Source organism: Pangasianodon hypophthalmus, chromosome 1 (genome assembly GCF_027358585.1).
Source record: "Pangasianodon hypophthalmus isolate fPanHyp1 chromosome 1, fPanHyp1.pri, whole genome shotgun sequence".
Classification (NCBI taxonomy): domain Eukaryota; kingdom Metazoa; phylum Chordata; class Actinopteri; order Siluriformes; family Pangasiidae; genus Pangasianodon; species Pangasianodon hypophthalmus.
This window is the reverse complement of record NC_069710.1, coordinates 11458500-11477305: the sequence shown is the minus strand read 5'-3', so window position 1 is coordinate 11477305 and position 18806 is coordinate 11458500. Positions and strand designations below refer to the sequence as shown.

At 37.3% G+C, this 18806-nt stretch overlaps 2 protein-coding genes across 3 annotated transcripts; both read left to right on the top strand.

Annotated features, from left to right (window-relative positions):
* The first annotated feature begins 1096 nt into the window (after positions 1 to 1096).
* LOC113534137 (C-C chemokine receptor type 4) lies at positions 1097 to 5896 on the top strand. The gene is made up of 3 exons (XM_026926752.3): positions 1097 to 1172; positions 1539 to 1617; positions 3420 to 5896. Exons 2-3 carry the CDS (start codon positions 1565 to 1567, stop codon positions 4441 to 4443), a joined length of 1077 nt encoding a protein of 358 aa, XP_026782553.3. The 5' UTR covers positions 1097 to 1172; positions 1539 to 1564; the 3' UTR covers positions 4444 to 5896.
* Positions 5897 to 10228: 4332 nt separating this feature from the next.
* On the top strand, positions 10229 to 18461 carry LOC113534134 (C-C chemokine receptor type 4). 2 transcript variants are annotated; one of them, XM_026926748.3, is made up of 3 exons: positions 10229 to 10580; positions 14575 to 14646; positions 16305 to 18461. In XM_026926748.3, exons 2-3 carry the CDS (start codon positions 14594 to 14596, stop codon positions 17341 to 17343), a joined length of 1092 nt encoding a protein of 363 aa, XP_026782549.1. In that variant the 5' UTR covers positions 10229 to 10580; positions 14575 to 14593; the 3' UTR covers positions 17344 to 18461. The 2 variants fall into 2 exon arrangements, with proteins under 2 accessions (XP_026782549.1, XP_026782550.1); XM_026926749.3 differs by lacking the exon at positions 10229 to 10580 and adding an exon at positions 14177 to 14255.
* The last annotated feature ends 345 nt before the right edge of the window (positions 18462 to 18806 follow it).

The window sequence follows — 18806 nt, the reverse complement described above, 5'->3', positions numbered from 1 at the left end:
TCTGTGGGTTCTCAAGACCATGCAAACAACAGGGGGTTAATAGCCAAGTACACACTGAAAAGGAGTAATTTAACGTATGTGCTCATCCATGTTGCACAGCATTTATGCCTAGTAATGCATCAGGAGAAAAAGAACTTGTGATCTCCAGAAAACAACTTTTGTTGTCTTCAGATTGCAAGAAGAAAATAGAAATGGTTCTGTACAGATAGGTCTACACTGTGTGCATTTAAATTACCATATGTTTGTAGAAATGGGTTTGATTTAACTCAGATTATTTGTTTTCATACACAATCTTGGTGGCCTTGGATTGTTTTTAAATCAGCCCAAAAATACCATCCATGGATTTGCTTCTCATATCCTCAACTTTGTTCCAAAACTAGCACAGTATAGTGTAAAACTGGCAGCTCAATGGGCGCTGTGTTTTCCCATGAAGCACACCCTGAGAGGGTGGGGTCAATTAACATATGAACGAAAAAACTTCTTCATTTACATTTACTATTTATATTTAATATTTACATTTAACATTTAGAATTTAACAGTTAGAGAATATTTCTCTAATATATGTTAATATATAAGGAATACAAGTATGCAATATTATTTTACAATTAGATCATGCTGGTAAGTGCTTTATTTCTCTTATACCACAGCAATTTATTTTAATTAGTACAAACCTTGGACCCTGAACTACTGTCAAAGCTGTTGTTATACGAAATTATTCAAAATTATTCATCTTCTGACCAAACAGATTTGAGACTTCAATGCTGTGGTCTAATTTATATTACATTAAATCACATATTAGACCAATTGTGACTGACTGCTTGTCTTTGCAATTGTGTTATGCTATGACTTTGCTTATTCACTACTGAAATGTTGGGAAATTCAGTTTATCTCTTCTCAGAAATTTTTTTTTTTAATCTCATATCTCATTACCACAAGTTTTCCTGAGAAGTCAATAAGCTCAGTGAGTATTACCACAGCCTCGACGCTGCTGCATATGAAAGCATTAGCAGTTAGCTGGGCAAACTAATGAAGAGGTAAACGTCATGTATGTCTCCATAGAGCCCAGTTGCACGTCACAAAAACAGAAGTATGAAAACCAGAAACCTCAAGTACCAGCATCACATTTCAGTTTTTACATTGACCGAAAAAGGAGAAGTCTATTTTCAAAGTTTGTAAGTATATTATATTATAAGTAGCAATTATGTCCAGTAGCTGCACTTGTCATTTGAATAATTACTTATCTGCAATGTAAATGTTGATTGCTGAGCGTTACTGATTTTGTTAATTGCTGTATGCATTAATCTTCATCTCTGTTAGCTAAGACTTTCACATTTATTTTATAATGAATTTGTTTTAAGTACAGACTCTGCAGTTCAGTAATTTATTGACTCATTTTCTGATTTGACATTTACCGAATGGAACAGAAACCTGTGGTGCACAAAATAGTTAAGTGTGTTTGCTGTCACAGGTGGTTTATCCAGCCTTAAAAATTGGTTTATGATTTTTTTTCTCCCCTTTTTCTGTATCTTCAACCCCAGCGTGACTATTTAGACTTTCGTGCTGAATGGCAATGATATCGAACACCAGCACTAGTCCTTGGGAGGTCACATCATTCAGGTGAGAACATATTATATTCAGATTTTATGAACAGGTCATTTGCATGACACCTAGCCTTTCTGATATTACAAAAAAAGAGTAACACTTTATTTGAACTGTATTTGATGTTTTCCTACACTAGGTCTTATAAATGTATAAGTGATGTATAAACATTTATTAAAGCTTTTCTGGATGATTTGTCTTTACTTGAAAGAGAGCACCATTAATTACCATTATGAATTGACTGAAATTTAGTCAACTGGTTGATGACATCGCTTTGTCTTTAGTAACAGCACATTCATGAAGTATTGAGAAATTTTCTGCAGAGTTTTGTCATCTTACATTTGGGGAAGTGAATTTACTGCATTACTTTATTATACTGTTATGAAGCACTATGTATACCTTATAGAACTTTCTCAACTAGTAGCTTGCAAGATAAGAATAAAAAAATACCGTAACAATACTGAGAAGTTGACCCACAATGATAATCAAAACTTGTTCTCTGCTCTCTTCTTCAGGAAAAGACAAAGTGACATAAAATCTCTAATTTCACCTTTTGTAAATTGTCTAGCATTGCTTTATAAAAGATGTATGCATAATTATAAGCGCGTTATAAAGGTCCCATGTAGGTACCTATTAAATTTAAGTGTTGCCAAAAAAGTGTACACGCGTCCTGTGTTTATCTGCTTCATCACAAAGTGATGATGTTTACTGAAAGGGATGTGGTCAAAAGAATACTTTATCAAGATTAGCTGTGTTGCTGAGATCTTCCTCTACTCTATTATTCCTCTATAATATAATATCTATTATTATTTACTGGCTTTTTTTTAAGAATTTAAATGAAAAAATTGAAGTTTATATAAAAAGGTAGTTTTTCGCATAGCTATATGTTAGCTATAGTTCCTCCAAATAACAAATAATTGCTATTTTTAGGAAGATAACAACAACCAAAGCTATTATTTAATTAAAAAAAAATATATATATATGGGCCATTATGGGTCATATTCAGAGTTGGCGACTTAAGTCGAAAGGAATAGCAATATTTATGCGTGGAAAGTTCCTCGTACTCAGAGTCCAGTCAATCAGCTGCTTAAGTCAATTTTCTGGTTTCTTCATTCAGATTAGGCAAATCACCTGCATGTAGTTCACACCTCCAGGGTTGCAAGATTTTTCTTGAGTAGAAGCACCAGTGTCTAGATCGCCACCTTTAAATGTAATATCCAATTATCTTGCATTTTAATTTTTGATTTCAGGTACATAATTTACAAAACATCAAATGCTAAATCATGGCCATGAAATCATAATTTGTGTGTGAGATGTAATTAGTTTTCATTCCTTATTCTGATTTGTCAAATTAATAAAATAATGCCATCATTTGGTTAATTTGATGTGTTCTCTTGCTATGGTTTGAAGGATACGCTGAAAAAGTACTCATCTGCTATGCTTGCACCTCACTTTAATAGTTCTTCATAATGTTGTCTATGCAATAATTTGATAAGCAGCGTCTCTAGTTAAGATGCAATCTCCTCCAATGTACTCCATGTGAAAGGGACTTTAAAGTGATGATACTTTTAAATAATTAAATAATACTGCCATATTTTGATATTTAATATTGGCATTCTATAGTTTTTTTTTGAGTGAATTTACAACACGTTGAATTTGAATTTAGAACAGCATGTTGACATGCTCAAACACCATGGTAAATCAACCAGTAAATCCCACAGAACATATGTCTGAGGACTTAATATACTGATGTGCATGCACTTAACGGCTTCTGATGTTCTGAAGCTCTCCTGTAATAACTCTTTTTTCCCTACTTTCAGCATCAGCCCATCAACTGATTTGGTGATTGATGGTGACCTATGTGATTACGGAACCCATGCAAGCCATTTTATCCCAGTGCTCTACTCCCTATTCTTCATACTGGGATTCCTGGGAAACATGCTGGTGCTGTGGGTGATCCTGAGGGGCGCTCATGTGAAATGCATGACTGACGTGTCTCTCCTGAACCTGGCCATCGCTGACCTTCTACTAATCTTCTCTCTCCCCTTCCTGGCTCACTATGCCAGAGATACCTGGGTTTTCGGTGGAGGCATGTGCACTCTCGTCCTCGGTGTGTACTACATCGGATTTTATGCCAGCATTTTCTTTATTGTGCTGATGAGCATCGACAGATACTTGGCTATCGTCCATGCTGTGTTTGCCTTAAGAATCCGATCAAAAGCTTATGGAATTTTAGCTAGTGTGGTCATCTGGATTATAGGTATTGCAGCATCATTTCCTGAGCTACTGTATATTGGAGTTGAAACTAATCATGAGGGAACAAAAATAATGTGCAGTGCTTATCCAAAAGACATAAGTCACAATCTTGTGAAAAGTGCAACTTTCTTTAAAATGAATGTTTTGGGCCTGCTAATTCCACTGACTATTGTGGGATTTTGCTACTCGATGGTGCTCCGGAGGCTTCAGACGCTTCGTAATTCCAAGAAACTGGCCATTCGTCTTGTTGTTGCAGTCATGGTGGTCTTCTTCTGCTGTTGGATACCATACAACATTGCAGCATTCCTCAAAGCACTGGAACTGATGCACATCTTGTCTTCAGACTGTGAGCTCAGCAAAAGGATTCAGCTGATGCTGCAAGCCACTGAAGCCGTGGCATACTCGCACACCTGCCTCAATCCATTCCTCTATGTGTTTGTAGGTGAAAAGTTCAGGAGGCACTTCACCAGGCTTCTGTGCCAGACACCATGCATCCATGTGCAGTGTATGAAGAGCTACATGACCCAGGCCGCAGCCTCTGTGTATTCACAGACCAAAAGTTCAGAAGAATGTTCAACTGCCGTGTAAATGGTGGAGGAACATGAAATCATATTTTACAACTCATCTTATAAATGCCCATTCAGTTTATATGTACATAATATAATATGGTGAAAATGAGATTAGTAAAGAATAACATACTCCTAAATGGTACTTTTCTTTTTCGTTGGGGTGGTAGCCATATGTATTTCCACCTGGAAATGCGAATATCTTTTTTAAGGTAGATTTTTTTTTTTTAAAAAACGTAATTGGACTGTAATTACATTTTTAGAGTAAAGCCTGGATTATTCTTGATTTCTGTTGATTGACTGAAGCGTTGTTGTTCCACATCCTCAGAAATTACTGATGTAAATAGTGGGGACAGTAGAGGACCATGTGACTGACTATACAGTCTAGAATCGTGTCTCAAATCCATACAGTTATATACTATTCTATACAGTTATTGAGTACAAATGCGAATCATTTTCCTTGTTAAAGTTAGCTTTGAATTTTAAAAATCCTCTTATGTAGCTTTCAAACCTACCAAAACATCTGTCTTGTGTACCAGTCTTCTGGATCATCTACTTTCGGATGTCATGTCATATTTTTACAGAGACACAGCTCCAACAATGCCACCAATCACAATGACAGTGGAAAGTTTTAAAGAGAAACATTGTGTGCATGACATCGCTAAACTTTTTAAAGTTCGATATAGATATCTTAAGGACAGGTATGTTTTGGCTGACGTGCCATCTAGTGGAAGTCACTTTATTCCCCTAAATGTACATAACATATTCAGGCGATTATGTGAACAGTACCCATTATGTGCTTTAAATGTACATGACATGAACATTTCTAGGTAAACGATTTGTCCTGAAGTTAAAAAAGGTACCACCCTAGTGGCAAGGATGGTTATATATAACAACATCCCCACAGTGAAGCATGATGGTGGTAGCATCATGTTGTGCATTAAATCAATAAAATGATTGCATACTTATTCAACCCATTGCTGGAAAACCCTTAAATTAGTTCTGGTGCACCCAGTTGCCATCACCAAGCCGCATAATTAATTCAGTATTATGGGCTCTTTTTTTTGTATAGAGTTATGACATATAATCCCAATTAAGCCCATTTTAGCTCCAGATTGAAACACTACAAGGGAGGTAAATACATATGGAAGACACTGTGTGTATATATGCATTGTAAATAAAACTATTTAGGAATACATTAAGTAAAAATGCATTAAAGATTTTAAGATTGTATATTGATTTACCATTCTGAGTTCTTACCAATACAGTTTTACTGAGTTCATGTGTATTCCTTTAGATAATTTTTAACATAATTCTGTGATGTCATTTATTAACACTGTATTGGCTCAATTATTACACTCCATGTATTATCGTCTAGTCATTTCAGACAATATTGCTGTTTTGTATGTATATTTCTGCAGAATGATGGAATCTGGACCAATACATGGAATGAAACAATAAATGGTTTTTATTTACTTTTTCTTTTCTTTTAGTTCTTCTTTCGTTCTTGGGGTCACTTGGTAAAAGTTGTTTAAAGAGATAAATTGTTGAAAGTGTAGAGATTTTTGTGGTTTTCTGCTCAGGCTGTTGCATTATGGTGTGCGTGTTCTTATTTTTCTGAAGTTGTGGCATTGCTACTATAAAGGACTAAATTAAAAAAAATTCTGATTTAAATGTGCATCCACTTCCTCCTTTCATTTCTGTTTATTGAATTTACAGCATACAAAATAGTAGATGCTATTATAATATCCAGATCACCCTGTTGTCCCGCTGTGATGGCGCAAAGCCAAAGCTAAAGCTAAGGCTCACCTATGGGAGCACCACTCCTCTCTCATTCATGTGTCAGTTTGCTGTCTTCAGTGAAGCACCTGTTGAGAAGCCTGTTCAAAGGCATCTGGTCAAAGGAGAGTCTATTCTATGGTACATGAGATTAACTAGGACTTTAAAGGCTCAGCTGTCTACCAGAAGCCAGGGCACTGGACATTGCAGGTAATCTTAGGGTTTTCTGGGATAGTTATTCATGTAGAAGCTAATCATATATAGTACTGTGCAAAAGTCTTAGGCACCCTATTTTTTTTTTAGTACAAACTTTGTTGTAGATTTTTATTTTATGACTTTCAATGATTTCCAAACATTAGTTTTCCAGTACAAAATTAAATGTTACAGAAAAATATTTGTATGTCAGTAAAGAAAGCAGCAGATTACATAAGAGACCATTTTTCAGACCAAAAAAAAAAAAAAAAACCATAATGAAGGCTGCTGGGTTTTGCTGCAAAAATAAGAAGCAAGTGTGACAGTCAAAGTCTCCAGAAGAACTGTGAGAAAACTTACAGCTCATTATAAACCTGCACACACTGTACCTGAGACTTTAAAAAAAAAAAGTGAAGGATCGTCACACCAAATATTGACTTTGTTTCATTTATTACAGTTTACTGCTCTTCATAGTTTTTTTTAAAATGTAGAATCATTTAGTTTCATTATTTTTGAAGGCTTCTTTGCTCTACAGCATTTCTTTGCATGTGCCTAGGACTTTTGCACAGTACTATATGCCTTCATCAGTCAGAGGTTACTAAGAGTAATATTGCAGTAGTATGTAAATTAGCATAATATCATTTGTAATATAATATGCTGTGGCCCCATTCCAATGCAATGTGGTGATGTAGCTTACAGCAGGTTATTTTTGCTAAAATGCAGGATGGCTAGGTGGTGCTCCAAAACAGGGCAAGTCTGGCTTTTTATGGTGAGATGGTATCCATCTCACTCAGGAAGGTGCTGCTCTTATTTCTTGCAACATAGCTCATAGCCTCAGAACAGACGTAATTAATCTGTGACAATCCAGAGCTGGGGCCAGGCAGCAGACCAGTTGGCTAAACTGACTACCTGCCTGCTAACTCAGGTTTCACCATTTTGGCACTGTGTCTCTTCCATGAGTTCAACAAAAATGTAGGAATACTCAGGAAGTTTGTTTTAGTACTCTAATTAACATTATTATTAATATCATATCATATTATCATACCAAATGTGCAGCCAGCACCTTTCTTCTGAATCTATGACTGCTAAATAGTAGATCTCTTACATCTAAACTGTTTATTGTAAGTGAAATTATTACTGATCAGGGATTTAACATTCTTTGTTTAATGGTAAATGTGGATTAGACCAAATGAGTAAGTACAGTTAAAAGAAGCTTGTAGAAAAATAGAGCAAAAGCGGAAGAAAGACAAACTGCGGGTCTCACAATATTTTTAGCAAGTTGCTTAACAAGTTATCAGAGCTCAGTGAAAGAGGCAAAATCAAAGTATCTCGCTGAATTAATAGCTGAGAATGCAAATAGGCCTAAAGTATTGTTTAATATTATTGACCCTGAGTCCTATGATGAATTTCCCAATTTTTTTGTTCATAAAATTGATGAGATTCATTCTTTTATTATGCCTTCAAAATTTGATCCTCTTCAGGGATCCCCTCTGCTCAGTTATTTAGCCAACTTTCTCCTTAGCCCAGCTTGCTGATTTAATCTCACAGATGAAGTGTTCAAGTTGTATGAAGGATGTTCTCTCTGCATGTATTTTGAAAGATGTTTTAGTACCTGTCAATCCAATTATGACAGCTATTATTAATAGGTCTTTAACTACCCCAGTTGTACCAGCTAGCCTTAAACATGCAATTGTGTAGCCTTTGCTTAAAAAACCTCATCTTGCTTGCGAAGATATTCACAGCTACACTCTCATTTGAATTTTTGAAATATCATAGACAAGTTACAGTCAGGCTTTAGATGCTTACACAGCATTGAATCTGCCTTGTTAAAAGTCCCTTGTTAAATGATATTTTGACCTCACTTGACTCTGGCACGTGTGCTGTGTTGGTTTTACTGGTTCGTAGCACTACTTTTGATTCTAATGACCATAGTATTCTTTTAACTCGCCTAAAGTCTGTGGTTGGCATCCAGGGTCTGGCTTTGCAGTGGTTTGCCTCTTACCTGAAAGATAGGACTCTTTCAGTAAATATAGTGAATTTTTCTTCTTCATCGGCCCCCTTACTTGTGGTTTTTCTCAAGGTTCCATCTTGGGTCCTTCGTTGTTTTCCATTTATACGCTTCCCCTGGGTACTATTTTTCAATATTTCCTATCACTGCTATGATGATGATACCCAACTTTATTTGCCACTTAGGTCAAATAGCAGCAGCCCTTTTGGGTCCCTCTTTAAATGTCTTGAGGACATAAAATGATGGATGGCTAACAGTTTCCAACATTTTGTCAATGCTGGCTGTGCCTACGAGAATAGTTCTGGTACATCTAGTTGTTCTCCTGCCAACCTGGCATCTGTTATCTGTTAGGTCCCCCCTCCTTCTCTTTTCAGTCAATACAGGAGACCGAGGTACTTGAGGAATTGCTCAACCTGGATACTTATAAATCTGCCATTAGACCCATTATTTTTAAAGAAAGCAGCTTATATTATCGCAGCGCCCATCACTTGCATTTTTAATCTTTCTCTCCAAACTGGTGTCTTCCTCTTATACCACAGCAATCTGCTGCTGTAACCCCACTTTTTAAAGGGGGTGATAACTCAGATTTAAATTGTTATAGACCCATTTCCATTTTGCCCTGTCTCTCTAAAATGCTAGAGAAATTGGTCAACAAGCAGCTTATGCACCATTTGGAGACTTATAATGTCCTTAATCAGGTTCAGTCTGGCTTCAGATCCAGGCATAGCTGTATCACTGCTACACTTAAGGTTCTCAATGACATCATATGTGCCACTGACAAGAAGGAGTACTGTGTAGCTGCATTCGTTGATCTGGCAAAGGCTTTCGACTCTGGGACCATGAAATATTGCTGGATAGGCTAAGAGGTACAGGACTCTCTGAGAGCTGTCTGGCCTGGTTCAAGAGTTACTGTTCTGGTCATTTACAATCAGTGAGGGTGGAGGGGCTTCTGTCAGATCCCTTGCCCTTATTCAAAGGGGTCCCACAAGGAAGCATATTGGGGCCTATACTTTTTAATATTTATGTTAATGACATTATTCTTGATGCAGGTGATTCTCATGTACATTTATACACTGACGACACTATCATTTATACATTTAGCTCTTCCCTGACTACTGCACTATTTTTATTGCAGGCCAGTTTTACTCGCATCCAACATGCTTTCTCTAGTCTTCATTTAGTTTTAAATACAAATAAAACAAAATGTATGGTCTTTAACAGAAATCTTCCACATGTTGAGTATCCGCCTAAAATTTTCACACTGGATGGCTCTGAGATCGATTATGTTGAATGCTATAAATATCTTGGTATCTGGCTCGATAGCAAACTGTCAGTTGAAACTCACATAAATGTACTGCTCACAAAGGTTAAAACTCGTATTGGTTTTCTTTATCGTAACAAATCTTCTTTTACGCATTCTTCAAAACAGCTTCTGGTTAAAATGACAGTGCTCCCAATTGTGGATTATGGTGATGTAGTTTATAGGTCTGCTTCAAAAACTCTCCTTCATAAACTGGATGTTATTTACCATGCTGCAATCCGCTTTGTGACTGGAGCTTCATTTAACACTCACCATTGTCACGTGTATTCTTTATTGAACTGGCCTTCTCTTCATTCTCATAGACAAATTCACTGGTTTTTGTTTATTTACAAAACTCTTATTGGGAAAACCCTTCTCTATTTACAGTCACTTCTTAATATTCATAATACAAGTCATGATCTGCGCTCTAGTAGTTTTATTAACTTCTGCATACCTAAAGCCCGTACTTCCTTTGGTCGTTACTCTTTTCAGTTTTCTGCTGCCGATGACTGGAATCATCTGCAGCAGACCTTAAAGCTTAGTTCATTCATTTTGCTTACTTCCTTTAAAAATTTAATTCGGTCAATAGTACAGGATCATTGTTCTTGTTTTTAGTTATTTGTTTGTTTTATGTCACTGTTTATAATTGTGTTATTTGTAATTGTATGAAAGTAAAACCAATGTCATTATTTTAGGCTCTCTCACCGTATCCTCTGTCCGTCACGGAAACTGTGATTCATGCTCTTATTACATCCTGTTGAATTTCTGTATTTCTCTGTATGTTGGCCTTCCTGAATCTGCCTTATCTCGCCTGCTGCTGGATTTTAACAGGGACTCAAAAGTCGGATAATTTTCCCCCCTTTTGGCATCTCTTCCCCTGGTAAGTTCAGAATTTATTTTAAAATTCTTATTTATGTATATAATGCTCTTTCTAGTCTTGCTCCACAGTACATTACAGACATTCTTCACTCTTACTTTCCTACCAGAACACTAAGATCTTGTAATCCACTTCTTTTATCTGTTCTCCGTTGTCGTGCCAAGACAAAGGGTGGTCAAGCCTTTTCTGTGGTTACTCTGGAACTGTTTCCTCTTTCATGTGAGGTCCACTCCATGTTTAGCTATTTTGAAATCTTCTCTTAAAACTTATTTTTATTCTTTGTCTCATGGTGTTATTTAATGTGATGTCATATCATGTTATGTACAGCACTTTGGATCAGCTACTGCTGTCTTTAATCCTGAAAGACCCAAATATAGAAAAAAAATAGGGAAAATTTTTTTTCACCCTTTAAATGTTGTTGTAGGGGGCCTCTAATGCAGAAATAAATTAGTTTTCAACATTCTCGACATTTTAGTAAGTTTTTATGAACATGTTGTAATATTGCAACGTTGGGCTTTTGGGGTAACAGAATTTCAGTAATTTGACTTACTGTCTGAACAAATGGAGAAAACATTAGATGGGTTTATTTGCAGTGTGTACTGCCTATGTTGACCCAAAATAGTGGCAGATATGTCTATACATAAATAATCATAAAATAATGATATTCAGACAATTCATAATTTTCTAAAAAAAAATTATTATAAAAAAATGTTCTGTTGCTTTTGTTGGATGCCCACATAGTCATCAGATGGCCGGTTAATGGCTTTTTATTTTCCTTATCTAGTATATAGGAATCTTCACATTCGTCTTCATCACTTAACCCGGAGTCCATCTCAAAGTCACGGCTGCCATTCTGTATAGCATCAGTGACATCATAAACATTGTATACAAGATGGTCTTTCCTGGCTGGTGGCATTCTGAAATGAAAAAAAAAAAAAAAAACACTAATTATTTTCCAGGGCAAACAATGTCAATGCAGTTCACACATTCCACAGAATTCCCACAATGCTGTCTGACTAGCTTATTGTGCCCTATTATTGCCCTGCTAATAGCCCCACATTCCAGAAAATTATCACCTGGCCTTCATGCAGCAAGCAGATATTTGGGCAAATAAGCAAAGGCAAGGAAGGACGGACGGACGGAAGGAAGGAAGGAAGGAAGGAGATACTGGTAGTTTTTAAAATATTGCTGCACAAATACTTTCAAACTGTTTAATCCCTAATTCAACTTGAACTTATTTAGTAATCATTACACTTTAACTGAAACTCTAAAACATAACAAAAAAGACATTTAAAATTTGTGATTGATCAAAAACGTCTCCAGGTTACGTATGTAACCATGGTTCCCCGAGGGAACGAGACGCTGCGTCACGAATGCTATGGGAACGCCCCCGCGTGACCACGCTCTGAATCACGTGTCTAATCCGTCCAATGGATGGGCGAGACGTCACGGGCGGGGTGACGTAGCGACCCGGAAGCATAAAAGGCGTGGCAGGCCGCAATAGCCGCCACGTACACCTTCAGGGTGGAGTGGGTCAGTCCCGCGGAGAGGCGGGCCTGCAAGAACTCCAGCACTGTACCAACTGGGCAGTGAACAGGGTCAAGCCGGCGGTCTCCGCACCAGGAAGTGAAAAGTTTCCACTTCAGGGCGTACAGTTTCCTCGTAGAGGGAGCTCTGGACTGGAGGATGGTCTCCACAACCTCGGTTGAGAGACCGGAAGCGCGGAGTTGTGCCCCCTCAGAGGCCACACCCACAGCTTCCACAGCTCCGGGCGGGGGTGAAGATGGCCCCCCGCCTGTGAGAGGAGATCCCTCCTGATCGGAATCTCCCATGGGGAGCCGTCTTTCTTTAGTAGCATAGTCAACTAGGAACAAGTCAACCACAGATGTGCAAATACAAAGTTGTGCTCTAATCAAGCTACCAGTACGAATGGTTAGTTGGATGAGAGTTAGTCATCACAGCATGCAAGCTCGGTTTGTAAGTGCATCAGTGGGACCCTGGTGAAACACAGCCTTTAGGGCCAGCTTGTTCACCCTCTTCCTGTTGTGAGCATGCAGAAGGTCAGTGGACAATCCAGGGCTGACACTGTTACTTTTCTGGAGACTGGATGAGCAACGACTTCACAAAATTCTTTCCTGAACTTCATGAAAGTTGCAGTTGTAGAAAGTTTGTTGAAGTGTCAACTAGTCAAACAAGGCAGTAGCCCAGGTGAGCACTCTTCCAGTGCTATCTTCTTTTATCCACATCCCTGGGGTACTCAGATGGTGAGTTTGCAAAGACGACTGAGCATTGTATGTATCAGGTTGAGCAATACAAGGTCAAAACAGACTTCCAGGTTTACGTGGGGTGTCTGGTTACTAATGCTCTTGCACTGACGTTGCTGGGTTGCGACTATTCTCTACAGGCCTGTATGAGCTTTCCCATGGTGGCTGAGTTTCGCGGAGTGCAATGGCAGAACATAGATTATGTACCTATAGTGTCACCGTGTGTTTTATATAGTGAGTGAGCAGGTAATGAGTGTGCCAGGGGAGTGTCCCCTCTGTTGGTGTGGTGGTGAACTGTCGCTGACGGATGTGACAAATAGAAAAAGTTTGAGTGCAATTTCTTTTATAGAATGGTAAAATACAAGGGGTTTTACACTTTCCGTCTCATCTGAATGTACCTGTTTTGTGGTTTTGTCTGTGGAAAAGAAGTTACAGGTTGTTTCCATACATGCTGGCTTGTCACAATTCATGTGAATTTACAATGAGACAGCATCATGGACTAAATCACTGGCATCAAGTTTTGGAGACTGGCATAAATTACATACAGTAATGAGTAATGAGTAGAATCAAAACACAAACATCAGAGAATATTTCTTGCACCTAATGTTAAGTAATCATGCCCCGAAGTGCTTAATTCCTCTTATACCACAGCAATGATGTCATAATATAAAAATATATGACATAAAAATCTGTTGTATTTTCTATCTGTTCATAGTTATATTTAATGTTGCACACAAAGTCCTTGGTCCTGAAATCCTTCTTGTGCTGGAAACCACCTTAAGGTTACTGGTTACTGGCTTCCTTCCTTCCAATGTTAAGTAAACATCTCCTCAAGGAAATCTTCACCATATTAACAATTACACATATACGTCCCTGTGTAAGTTTTTGGTCTAGAAAGTATAACGTATTAGGATGAGCACATTGTTATAAACTTTGCAGCCCAAACTACTATCAGAGCTGCTATTATAGAAAATGATTCCACACCATCTGACCGATCAGATTTGAGAATTCAGCAGTGTCGTGGCATAATTTCTATTAAATCACATATTTGACCAATTGACTGCTTGTCTTTGTTACACTAACCCACTTGGTTTTTACTTCACTACTGAAATTTTGGAAAACTCAGCTTACCTTTGCTGAGAAAAAAAAAATATTACCTTGTATCTTGTTACCACAAGCCTTCCTGAGTTCCTGAGAACCAGTAAGTATAAAGAGGTTGAAATGTAACCACAACCTTGTTGCATACAAGAGCATTAGTTTTTAGCTGGGCAATCTAATGAGCTTCCAAACGTCATCTAAATACAGCCCCAGACTCGTCACAAAACAGAAGTGTGAAAACCAGAGACCTCAGACATTAGTATCTCATCTCAGTGTTGACAGTGAGAGATTAAGGACAAGTCTATTACTGGATTTTGTAAGTATGTGTTGGTATTGTTTTCCCAGATTACTGCAACTATTACCTGAATTATTTATTGTATGCAGTGTAAGTGTTGCTTGTTGTGTGCTATTTATTTTTGCTATTTATTAAGTGCTGAATGCATTAATCATGAGCTGTGTCTTCTCTGTTTTTTTTCTTCACAGCTAAAACTTTACTTGTTTTTAAACACAGTTCAGCAGTTTACTGACTGTTTTGGGCTGACATTTAACATTATAGGTGGTTTACCAAGCTTTTTAAGATTGGTTAATGTTTTTTCTTTTCTATTTTTTTTCTTTTCCTGTATCTTTATCTCTAGCATGACTGTTTAATGCTGAATGGCAACGATGTTGAACAGCACTAGTGGTCTTTGGGAGAGCACAATACCCAGGTGAGAACATATTACATTCCAAATATCAAAGGCAGTTGAATGCACTTTTAAAGCAAATTAACTTTTCAAAATGGTGTGTATATATATTCATGTATGTAAATTGTAATTTTATTGCTTTTTGTGCCCTACATTTTTATCAAGTGTCAGTTACTCTTAGATGAGTAGTGAAAGGTGAACTCTACAATATGTAAAACTTCCGCATGAAACCAGATCATTATCTCTGCTCTCTAGCTAAAATATAGGGAATTATTTCCTTCAAAATGGCTTATAATGCACAACTAATAGCACACACATTAATATCAGTTAAATTATTTTTGTAATAATGCAGGTGTGGATATGAACAGGTCATTGCATTATTTAATGGCACAGGATTTAATAGGGTAAATGAACTGCTGTTCAGAGTTTTGAAATTATTGCATGAACCTAGTGTGAATCATTTTGAAAAAAATCCATCATCATGTGGAAAAAAGCCTACAGTTTATTTGAAGGGTACCTCCATTGGCCTTGCACAACGCATTCATAAGTACTATATGCATCTGTATTAAAGCCATTCTAAAAGATCTGTGTATATTTCTGTATATTCTGTATTTTACATGAAATAGAGAAGAAAGATGAACCCTTTAATTACCATTATGGGTCAACTGAATTCCACTGTTCTGTCTTTAATTTATGTTAAGCATATCTTAGATGTTATTACTTTGCCTTTAATAACAGTGCTTTCTTGAAGTATTGAGAATTCTTCTACAAAAGTTTCCAATTATCATCTTATATTTGGGGAACTGTATTCGCTGTATATACCTTTTAATAAGAGCACAGAGCTGAATGCGCTTCAGCTGAAGTGCTGGTTGCATTCAAATGTCAACTATTATAAGGTATCATTACAAAAAACATAAGCTTATTTATGAATCCGTGTTCCAGCTAAATAAATTATTTTAATGCCCTCCAACTTCAGTGGTAGTCACATTTGCATTTGTAGCACTGTTATGAAGCAAATTGTATACCTTCTAAACCTTTTTCAATGATTTGCAAGATATGGATAAAAAAAGTGTTATCCAAAAAAAGTATACATGCTTCCTGTTTTTATTTTCTTCATGAATTTGATCACCCTATACCAAAGTGATGTAATTTACTGAAAGGGGTGTGTTCGAATAAATACATTTACTTATATGTTTTATTATGTACTCTATTAATCATTATTAAATATTTTAAAACTAGCTTTGAAACTTTACATGAACATATTTATAAAAAATAATAATAATTTCTGTTTTTGTTTTGTTTCGGCCCTGAATGGCATTCCATAGATGTTTGAGTGTTTACAGTTAAAAAAAAAAAAAAAAAAAAAAGGAAAACACATACATTTCAGAGACATCAAACTATAAGACGGTTGCACTGGACTTGATATTGCTCCTCACTTGAATCAGTAAGAAAACTGGTTCAAGGGCAGAACTGTAACTGAGACATGCCTCTATTTTCTCAAACTTCACCCCTAACTCTCGCACAACATCTGAATAGTTCATAAATCCACAGTTATGTCTGAGGTCTGCATACCAGAGTGTATAATGTCAGTATTATAGCCTCACTGCACTTAACTCAACTGTGAATACGCCTATTCAAGTGCTGAAGTTCTTATGTAATAACTCTCTTCTCACTGTTTTCAGCATGATGACAACAGAGGAAGATTACTCTGATTATTATAGTAAAGGCATTGATGCAGAACCATGTGATTATGGAACCCATGCAAGCCATTTTCTCCCAGTGCTCTACTCCCTGTTCTTCATTGTGGGCCTCGTGGGAAACATGCTGGTGTTGTGGGTGATCCTGAGGGGCGTTCAGCTGAAAAGCATGACTGACGTGTCTCTCCTGAACCTGGCCATCGCTGACCTTCTACTAATCTTCTCTCTCCCCTTCCTGGCTCACTATGCCAGAGGTACATGGGCTTTCGGTGGAGGCATGTGCACTCTGGTCCTCGGTGTGTACTACATCGGATTTTATGCCAGCCTTTTCTTTATTGTGCTGATGAGCGTCGACAGATACTTGGCTATCGTCCATGCTGTGTTTGCCTTGAGAATCCGATCAAAAGCTTATGGAATTTTAGCTAGTGTGGTCATCTGGATTATAGCTATTGCAGCATCATTTCCTGAGCTACTGTATCTTGGAGTTGAAAGATATGAAGACAAAATAATGTGCAGTGCTTATCCAAAAGACGTAAGTCACAATCTTTTGAGAAGTGCAGCTTTCATTAAAATGAATGTTTTGGGCCTGCTAATTCCACTGACTATTGTGGGATTTTGTTACTCGATGGTGCTCCGGAGGCTTCAGATGCTTCGTAATTCCAAGAAACTGGCCATTCGTCTTGTTGTTGCAGTCATGGTGGTCTTCTTCTGCTGTTGGACGCCATACAACATTGCAGCATTCCTCAAAGCACTAGAACTGAAGCACATCTTGTCTTCAGAGTGTGAGCTCAGCAAAAGGATTCAGCTGATGCTGCAAGCCACTGAAGCTGTGGCATACTCGCACACCTGCCTCAATCCATTCCTCTATGTGTTTGTGGGTGAAAAGTTCAGGAGGCACTTCACCAGGCTTCTGCGCCAGACACCATGCATCCATGTGCAGTGTATGAAGAGCTACATGACCCAGGCCACAGCCTCTGTGTATTCACAGACCACAAGTGTGGAAGAACGTTCAGTTGGCGTCTGAATGATGGAAAAAAAAAAAAGATTTAATAACTCATCAGCAAATACAAACAATCTTATTTCAAATGTACTAGTGAAAATGAGATTCAATTATGTTTTATATATCCCTGCTTTTAGGTAAGTACATACTACTGTTAAATGCACTTTTGTAAAAATATTTTGTTCACTTTCAGAAAAAAAGCTGTGCACTGTACAAAAAAAATGTACACTATATGGTCAAAAGTAGGTGAACACCTGACCATCACACCCCTGTGTGTTTCTTGAATATCCCATTCCTAAACCATAGGCATTATTATAGATTTGGTTCCCTCTGCTCCTGTAACAGCCTCCACTCCTCAGGGAAGCCTTACTATTAGATTTTGAAACATATCAGTAGGAATTTGACCCCCATTCAGGCATAGGAGCATTAGTGTTGGATGACAACTAGCACTGATGTTGGATGAGAAAGCTTGACACGCAGTTGGTCTTCAAATTAATCCCAAATGTGTTCACTGGGATTGAAGTCAAGGCTCTGTGAACCATATGGCAAACCATATCTTTATTGACCTCACTTTGTTTTGCTGTTTGCTGTACTTAGTTCAAGTGAAGGGAAATCTTAATGTTAGAGCATACAAAGACATTTGAAGGCAATTGTGTGCTTCCAACTTTGTGGCAACAGTGTGGGGGAGACCTACATATGGATGTGCTGATCAGGCATCTAAATCCTTTTGGCCAGTGTATGTATCTTTAACCTGTAAAATAAGGACATAATGTACCTAAAAATATTCAAAGGACATACATGGACTGTAATCATTTTTAGAGTAAAGCCTAGATTATATTTGATTTTAACTATGTGTACATGCACGCAAGACTGCTGTTGATTGTTTGGAGTGTGATTTGTGCATTCAGAAATTACCAACATAAATAGTTGGCAGTGCACAAAGACGTGACTGAAGAAGCAAACTTATACAACATTTATGTTGCAAATTAATAATTTGCTAAACAGTTAATTGTCTTTGTGATTTGGACATCTGGACAAAACATGCACATCTATGTCTTAAGTTGTTGTTGTTAGTGTTGTTGTATTTTAATATGATGATTATTATTATTATGTATTGTATATGGGTGTGTAAAAATATATATATATATATTAGTTAGGTCCAGAAGTATTTGGACAATGACAGAGTTTTTGTGATTTTGCCTTTATATACCACCACAATGGATTTAAACATTGAAGATGTGATCAAAGTGTAGATTTTCAGCTTTATTTTAAGAGGTTCCACATAATATGGCATTTACCATTTAGGAATTACAGCCCTTTTCAACAAAGTACCTCCATTTTCAGGGGCTCAAAGGTATTTGGACAAAGTGACATAATTGTAGATATAACCATAATTTTAATACTTGGATGAAAATCCTTTGCGGTCAATGACTGCCTGAAGTCTGGAGCCCATGTTCTCAAAACTCAAATTCTGAGTTTCCTCCCTG

Coding starts and splice junctions, on each gene's coding strand:
- LOC113534137 (XM_026926752.3), top strand. CDS start 1,565: ATGGCAATGATATCGAACACCAGCACTAGTCCTTGGGAGGTCACATCA. Junction 1,618..3,419: donor TGGGAGGTCACATCATTCAG/GTGAGAACATAT, acceptor CCCTACTTTCAG/CATCAGCCCATCAACTGATT.
- LOC113534134 (XM_026926748.3), top strand. CDS start 14,594: ATGGCAACGATGTTGAACAGCACTAGTGGTCTTTGGGAGAGCACAATA. Junction 14,647..16,304: donor TGGGAGAGCACAATACCCAG/GTGAGAACATAT, acceptor CACTGTTTTCAG/CATGATGACAACAGAGGAAG.